The following is an 8,776-nucleotide window of genomic DNA, read 5'->3' on the forward strand; positions in this document are numbered from 1 at the left end:
ATCACTTGGGGTACTCAGAGGTCACCACAGATCCAGTCACAGTTTGAATCTACATCACAATAATCCAAGGATTTGTACAGATTATTGCTGAGGCGATGAAATACTTTTTACCAGCTTGAATAATGTTAATAACCATAAAAGTAAAAGTTGATTGTCGTGCCACTGAACTGCTGATCTTTGAGCAAACTTCCTCATCCATCAGTAGATTGACATTGCACTGACAGGCACAGAGATTCCAGCGCCACACTTGGATTATAGGTGATTAGATCAAATGCTGTAGATATAAAAGGCACTGAAATACTCGCATTTTATAGTACAAGCTGTATTACACTATAAAATAATTAGTTTTATATACAATGGGGGATACTTTTCTGAATTTTTTGTCCGCAGTTTGGACAAACCGAGTTGACCCATGATGATGTTTTATGCGTTTAAAAGTAAATGTTTTCTCTACAAGTCCCAAATGGGCTTTGCATTATTCTACTGCTGCTATATCCAAACATAATGTTGCATTTTTTTTTTCAGAGAATTTTTGTATGTATATCCATTAAACATCCATCAACTGGAGATGAATACAAACTTCCAGTCAAATAATGTGTGATGGCCGAGCTTCACATGAAAACTGGGGTCAACACATACGTAATTATAGCTGGTATGTTTGTATTACGTTTAATATCTTGCTGTTTCTCTAAATTGAAATTTCACTGTCGCCTGGTCTGAATACTTTTTATACTCTTCATAATGTGTTACATAACTATTGAACTAATAAGCTGGCTCTGTTAAAGGGCAAGGAGTGTCCCTCCCTTGATTCAATCAAGGATCTCATGATAAGTCCTCTTAACTAAATATCCTTTAAAACTGGACATGGACAGTCCACAAACGTACTTTGTCTACCTACTGACTTGAGAATAGCTGCACTGTGCAGTAGATCTCATACAAGAATACGAGGGTGACATCATCTGGTAGCAGTGGAGTAGTGAACATGTAGGGTCCAGATTTTACATCAGCCTCCAATTTCTTAAAATTATATGTTTTTCAATCAGATGTCTAAAGATGACGAGATTAAATAAATACATTGCACTATGCTCCCTGCCAAATTACCACATTTTGAATGTTGCTGTGGCTGCTCGGACAAAGGTTTTGGAGGCCTATTTGCAATTCCTAACACGTCATTTAAATGTTTAAATTGGCTTAAACAATAAATGTTTTCCTGGCCGATAGGGAGTCCGTGTCCAACTTTAACATAAAATATATTTTGTATTATGTTTTACTTTTTGTGTTACCTCCTGCAGCGTTGTGTCGCTAAATCAGGTGTTTTGTACACGTAATACGTTATGTTGTTCATACGCGAAACTCCACATCGCACCGTGGTTCACAGCAACTGACTGTTCATACTAAATAAATACTTCTGTTAGCTGAATGTTTTAACACGTTTTTGTGTCGGGCTGATCCCAAAACGCTGTAATTTTAGCCCCCAGTTCGCCTCGTCTCCGCTAGGGCCGCTCACCACTCTTTTGTGTCGGTGCAGAAGGAAAGTGCGTAAATGCAGTGAAGGCACGCTGGGCCAGCCATGGTCGTGTTATGGCTGTGAAGCTAATTTTGTCGATGAAGTGAGTAACATCAATTGTCATCACGTTACTTAACTAGGATTTCTGTTGTTGGACAGTAACCCAAATGATTATAACACAGCCGTAAGTTGTCACTCACTAGGCGTAATTCAACGTTTATTCTGTATGGCGAGTTGAATCGGGAACCTTAAAACTAGCTTAACTATAAAGTTGGGGCATAACAGCTAGCAGTTCATGCTAACTTTGGTTTGTGCCATAGACAAATAGCTAAAGTTAGCTAGCGAGTATGCTAACATTAGCTCGTGTAACTAAGATAAGTTAACTAGGCAAAGCTAACTACTGTAACCATATTTGTAAAACTGTTAGTTGTAATAATAACAATTGACTTACCTTTCTCGGCAAGTGTAACTTTCTCATCCTACACACGTAGCCGTAAGAGCTAGCCGAGAAAGGCTAGCAGTTAGCGAAGCCTACGTGTTTAGCTAGCTGTACTGCTAGCCTTGGTATCGTCACCGTCAGTTAACCTCAATATAGCTCTTGCCATTTGCACTAAATTGCTTCACACGTAAGCAAACTTCACATTCCCGTTCACCCTTTGATTTGTCCATGTTTTTTAAACTTCCTACAGGATTAAAGACTGTGTTGGCTTCGCTGGTATATCTTGCTAACATCGATGTTAGCAACTAGCCTGTTCGTGTAAATGCTCTTCACTAGAATGGACCTGTTGAACTCTCAGTTCCTGGACAAGATGAACAATAACATCGGGAGACTGCACTACGACGGTAAGTTTCAAAGTGTTCACTTGCTGTAAGTGTCATGTGGAACCAACACTTTAATGCGTCTCTTACTAGCAACAATTATTTTGTTTTGGTTTGCGTTGACGTTACATGTTAAATACCGGAAATACGACATACTGGTGTCCTGTCCTTTATAACACAGGTACAAACCCTAATTTTTAAGCATGTTAGAAAACACACACCGCACCGGGCTCAGAAGTAGCCACAAGGACTGGTATATATGGTCCAAAGCAAATCCCAGCCATCACCACAAATCTAGCCTCTTTTCTTTGATGCAGCAGGTTCAAACTTAAGACTATTAACACCATGTGTGCTTATGTGAAGTCTGTAACTCCCAAGAAATGTTTTGAATGATGTAAACATAAGCTTATAATGGTGCATATAGATGATTTATTATCTTTTAGGAAGAGATTTTCCCTTGTTCTTGCCCAATCGAAACAAATCAAACTTCTCACTAGAAATCTATTCCATCTCTGAAGACGGAACAAATTGTACTTTGGTGACTTTCTCCTGATGATTTTTTAGTGTGACATGACTGAGAAAGATGTATGTATCCAAACAGTTTTCTAAGCCGTTACTGTTGATTCTTTTACCACAGATGAGTCCAGGACACCCTCCCTGCCCATTGCTATGGCCAACATAACCGGGCCTCCTCCTCCACACTGCCCGAGCAAACGGAAGTATGGCGAAGAACAAATGGACGACCGAATCAACTGTGATAATGACCACATGACCAAAATGAGCAGATTGTTTGCCACTGAGCTGTAAGTCTCTTTTAAAAATCTAAAGCACAGATTATAATCATCTGTCAAATCTGTCATTGTCTACACATCAGCTCCTTTAATTTCATTTGTCAAATGATGTGCAAAATATCTCGTAAGTAAGTTATATTATTTATATAACACCTTCCAAGAACAGAGATGTCACAAAGTGCTTAACAGAGGCAATGACGTATTAATAGACATGTAGACATAAAAAACAATAAAAGCAAGGACGAAACAGAAAATGTAAAGTCTAAACAAATGGGTCTTGAGCTGCCTTTTAAAGGTGTCCACACTGCAGTGTCTACAGATCTTAAGTCAAATGGAAGAGACTTTAAAATTTTAGGAGCCACAAGTTCAAAAGCACGGTCTCCTTTAATTGTAGTTGATCAGTTTTCATAGATGTAGGAAATGCATGCAAGCCCTGATCGGAGGACCTTCAAGACCTACGAGTGACATAACCTGATCATGCAGAGCTTTGTAAGGGATCACAAGAACTATAAATTAGATTTTGTATTTGATGGGGAGCCAGTGGAGAGCGATCAGTATCTTGTCTTCTAAATGTATTCATTTTTCATCCATGCGTGGGGCTCAAACGCACCAGCCAGTAGCCAAATGCTAATAAATGTACATATGGCTGGTAGAATTGCATCACTCACAGCTAAATAAATAAATATATAAATATATGAATATATAAATATAAATATAAATATATATATTCATTCATTCATTCATTCATTCATATTCAGATATAACTGGGAAAAAAGAGGAATCCTCAACAAGTGTATGTATAGAGCAAGAATCCAAACATTCAGCTTGCAATAACTCAGTATGAGATTAAGAAATGAAAGTCTGAACATACGCACCTTAGAGGATTAACCACCTCTGGGCTGTAAAGTGCTGGGATTCTAAGGGACACCAAAACAAATGACTATTAAGAAGAAAAGACTGCACACTAAACTAGACCACAACCACAGTCTACGCTGTGTGCTGTCATCTTTTTATAGACGGGTGATGCCACAGCCGGCTCATAAATCACTCATGAAAAGGTGGTGGTATGCGTTTTTAATTTAACTCTCTTCATCAAGGGCCCGTCCCTCTGCTGGAGACAACCGTAACGAGCACTGGAGCCACAGCCGAACTCCCGCCGAGCAGATTTCTTCCTCCCCAAATGGTCTCCATGGGAACCACCTGTATGCTTCCATTTCTGGCTATGCTGTAGACCAGCCTCTGGCTCTGACCAAAAGTAGCCAGGACATCGGAGTAAGTGGCAGGGAGAGGTCTGTCATGAGCGGGACTGCAGAGCGGCAGCAGGTACGTGAACCCATTAAACTGGTACGGGGGGGTTACATCTGTTGTTCACAGTGATGAGAGTTAAAGCGCAGCAGTAAATATGTGATTTTATGTTGAATCATTTAGATAAATCAAAGAAAATTGTATCCACACAGCTGCAAAAGATCTCGTCTAAGATCCAAGTCCGACAGGATACTTTTGTAGATCACTACCTATAATTTTGATTGTGTGTGTTGAGGGCACTACAAGCGTGCCATCCTTTCAGTCAGTAGAAGAGACATTCATCTTTTCACTTATATGGTCATAAACTCTAGTGTTCTCTGTTAAGATGAAACAGTAGATATGCTTTTGGGGCCTTTCTGTCTTGAAATCTGACACAATCCAAAACAGTCTGGATTATCTTTATGTATCAAATTTCTCTGCAGCAGCTCTACAAGAGGCATATCAACCTCTATGTGTAACATATCTGTAGGATGATTGTGTTTTCTTCTCTCTATAGAATCGTCCCTCTGTTATTATCTGTGCCCCTGCAAGCAACCGCAATTGTAATCTCTCACACTGCCACATGAACGGCTGCTCACCCAGCCCCCCTTCTGATCAGAGGAAGACCAATGGTAAGTCTTAAAATGTCATTAAGATACACAACATGCAGTCCAATATTTAACCAAGTAGACTTGTTTTTAAAACCGGTTACAGACTGGACACATGCACTAGGGGATCTGAATTATCTCTAAGATGCATAATGGTTGAAACATACCCGACTTAAATGTGTTCTGCCGTGGAGACTTTTTTTTCACAAACAAAATAATTTGTATTCACTTGTTGGAGTAATGACAGAAGTGTTCTCTAAATTGCATGTGTGGTAATAACCAGGGTTTGTTTTTTTTCTCCTTCCTTCACTCATAATGTCATTATAGCGAACACAGTCAGTGATCCTGTGATTGAGGAGCACTTCCGTCGCAGCCTTGGAGAAAACTACAAAGAAGCAGAGCCTGTGTCCAACTCGGTGTCCATCACTGGTTCAGTGGATGACCACTTTGCCAAGGCGCTGGGAGATGCCTGGCTCCAGATCAAGGCCAAGGGTGGTGGTCATCAATCCCCAGAGGCAGATCCATGAAGTAGAAGGGAGTAAACAATAATCCCTTCCTTCGTGTTTGCATGTGAGAGTGGAGATTGGCCACTTGTCATTTCTCCCCAAGCATCGACTTCCCTTAGCAAAGAACAATGTAAGACACATGGTGCCCTCAGACGCTGTTCCCTTGTGGACATCAAGGTCAAATTTCTACTCTTAAATTGGTTAAGTCTCTCTATTGACATAGAGAATATAAATGGTTGGGTTGAAAGCGTTAGCTGTACAATCATAGATTTTATTTTGTGTTCATAATGAGATTCACAAAGTGATCAGTTGTTCTGAGCGCATGTTCTGTTTTACCTGCCTTGATAGCCAAAGAAATTCTCTGCCTTTTCTCCATCAACATATAAGCCATAGATCTGGTCTTTTACTGTTTTCATTCTAAAATCACACTGCTTTTCAATCTATATTACTTGAAAAGGACAGCCAGGTCTCACTGCGCGATTGCATTTCTGACTGCTTAGGTAGCAGGTTACCAGTTTCATTTGGAACTACAATGCGCCTTGTGTTTTGAAATTGTGATGATGCATTTAAGGATCTGGTCGCCCCTGCTTTCTGCAGACACTAGTCTGACTTCTTGATGATCCTGAACTGGACTTAATCCACTGTTAACTAAAATAATATTAGTTTCCTGTCTATATGCTCACTGTGGCTGATTATTTAGTGAACTAATATCATTCATAGTAGATGTGTCTAGCTAGAACGCATGTTTCAAATAGCTGGTTTCTATTACAAACCTTTATTCTATACTATATATTTACTCAGAATTTATTTTTTATCTGTAACAATTTAGAAATACTCACTGCTGGTACAGTCGTACTCAATATATTTTTTGTATCTGGTTTTCATTACTATATGTAGGTGTACATTGTAGCATCCATCTACAAATCACAGCCTCTGGCAAGGTTGTCTGAATGCAGTTTAAAGGGCTATGTTGCTTTGTTGTTCTTTGGAGCTAGCTTTATACATGACTGAATACAGCTAAATCGGACCTTCTGTAGCACAGTCTATTAGCAGTGGTGTTATTTATTCTGAACATGTAGATGGTTTCATGTTGACATTTGGCTCAAACATAGTGACAACAGAATTTTAACGTTTCTCTCTAACAAGAACAGCGGATGTTTCCATTCCTGTCATGACAAGCAGTTGATTTCCCTTAACGCACGTACAATAAGGATGTCCTTAATTCGCTAGTAGGTGATGACATTCCACCATGATTTGCTTGACACACTTATCATTTCACTTTTATTGTGTCTAGAAAGCACAACTAAAGTGAAAAGTATGTTTATCTTTTTGTTTTTATTCAAGGTGACGTCATGGTGTGAGCTGCAAAAATCTTCCTTCTTTATTGAGTAAAGGTGTAAGTGAGTCGTTTAGTTGAGTTTTGCTTCAAATTAATTTCTCACCCTTCTTAAATTCTCTACTTTAAATATCGTAACCTATTTGTCAACACTGATTTTAAAATGTGTTATTGCAAATTCAGATTGTTTTTTTGGTTATGTCAGTTAACTGTCTGTGAAAGAACATACACGTTTGTATTAATATTATACCGTTCTTGAATTGTTACACTATCCTGTCTTTATATTTTATTTTACTCATTCAAGACTATCATTGCGCCGCGCGGAATGATCATAGATATTTTGTTTCTATTCAGAGTTGGTGTACTCATATGTAGCATGGATGCTCATTATCTTCTAACCATGCATTGTTTAAGAATAATATTTCTAAAAAGTTGATTATTTTCCCACAATTGTAATAAAGTGCAGGAACACAAACGGTCTTCTGTTCAAAGACTTTTCTTGGTGCAGTGTCAGAAAAACTTCTGTGCTAAAAGTTTAACGAGTTTATTTAGCTTTCTGTGTTCTTTAGTGGATTTTAGGGATTCAGGAATCTGCTTGTTTGACACAAGTTGATAATCAGTAATATGTTTGGGGTATTAGTCTGTTGTTATTTAATTGCTACATTTAGACTACCTGTATCTGAAAGACTGTTTGCAGAATGGACCTGCTCCAGATGTCATCCGTGTAGAAAAAAACAACAACAAAACACTTGTTCACTTTTGTCCTTATTTCTCTGGAAGAAAATGCCACTGTTTTGTACTTCATTTCTTCCAAATAAACATACAAATGCCTACCTTGTGGATATTTGTCATCCTTTCTGCTAAATACAAAAATGCAAACAAGTTACTGCACATTGTTTTAATTGCAACGTTTCAAGTTCTCATGTTTTTGCTCAGATTGCCTGACTTAAGGCAGAACGTCTGTTTCCAGTTAAAGAATAGCTTGTGGCCTTTGTTTAGTTGAAGTGATGCTACAATGGAAGGGTTTGTATAGGTGAAGTCGGAAAGTAATGGGTGGGGTGATAGTGAAACCTTTCTGTGTAAAAAGTAAATGAAGCTCCTTATTTCCCTAATAAAGGAAACGTTAACATACCAGGAGTTAAAGCATCATGTTATTTGTGACTTGTGCAGGTTAGGCTGCTGCTTTTATTCCTCAGATTGACTAATCATCTATAATGTTGCAGCTCTTATGTTGACACTCGAGTCTTTAATGACATGGTAACACTGATTAAGGCACTCCTATCTGAGATAGGCAATCAGGCATCATAGATCATTCTCTGTTTGCATTAGGCGACTGCTGCCACAGCTCCACATTTAATTGATTTACCAGGTAAAAAAACCTACCAAATGTCACATTGGAGGTGCAGGTGCAATGTATACACTTTATACTAGGGTGTATGTATTAAAGGACAAGTTCACCTCAAAAATAAAAATGCAGTCAACATCTACTCACCCCCAATGCCGATGGAAAGCAGGCAAAGTTTTGTAGTCCACGAAACATTTAATGGAGCGTCACAGCAGAACAGAGCTGCAGCATCCTCCCGAACAACTGAAGTAGTTGGGGTAATGTAAAAAAACAAACAAAAAATTTTAAATGGCTCCGGAAGCCCAGAGAGATGTCTCGAATGGATTTGAAAAGACGTTATTGACAACATCATTGTGCTCCCACTTCACAGGGGTGCATGCTAATGCTTTTAGCTTAGCGGCTACAGGGACGTTTTTGGCTAAAAAAAAGGTGTCAAAAAACATCTTTTTAAATCAATCTGGGATTCCCTTAGACTTAAATCATGAGCTGTACAGGGCCATTTTAAGTTTCTTTTAAAAAATGTTTTAAACAAGTCCCCCATCCACTTCAGTTGTTATGCTGCTCACTGTTTTGTTGACCA

The 8,776-nt window shown here is 38.7% G+C and overlaps 1 protein-coding gene across 3 annotated transcripts; it reads left to right on the forward strand.

The window, feature by feature from the left end:
• Window positions 1–1,483: 1,483 nt before the first annotated feature.
• On the forward strand, window positions 1,484–7,684 carry LOC115584731 (transcription cofactor vestigial-like protein 4). 3 transcript variants are annotated; one of them, XM_030422356.1, is made up of 6 exons: window positions 1,484–1,610; window positions 2,197–2,350; window positions 2,964–3,129; window positions 4,215–4,440; window positions 4,919–5,033; window positions 5,337–7,684. In XM_030422356.1, the coding sequence occupies exons 2-6, from the start codon at window positions 2,269–2,271 to the stop codon at window positions 5,534–5,536; spliced, it is 789 nt and encodes a 262-aa protein (XP_030278216.1). In that variant the 5' UTR covers window positions 1,484–1,610; window positions 2,197–2,268; the 3' UTR covers window positions 5,537–7,684. The 3 variants fall into 3 exon arrangements, with proteins under 3 accessions (XP_030278216.1, XP_030278217.1, XP_030278218.1); XM_030422357.1 differs by having other exon boundaries at window positions 1,589–1,691; XM_030422358.1 differs by lacking the exon at window positions 1,484–1,610 and having other exon boundaries at window positions 2,097–2,350.
• Window positions 7,685–8,776: the final 1,092 nt, after the last annotated feature.

Source organism: Sparus aurata, chromosome 7 (assembly GCF_900880675.1).
Source record: "Sparus aurata chromosome 7, fSpaAur1.1, whole genome shotgun sequence".
NCBI lineage: Eukaryota > Metazoa > Chordata > Actinopteri > Spariformes > Sparidae > Sparus > Sparus aurata.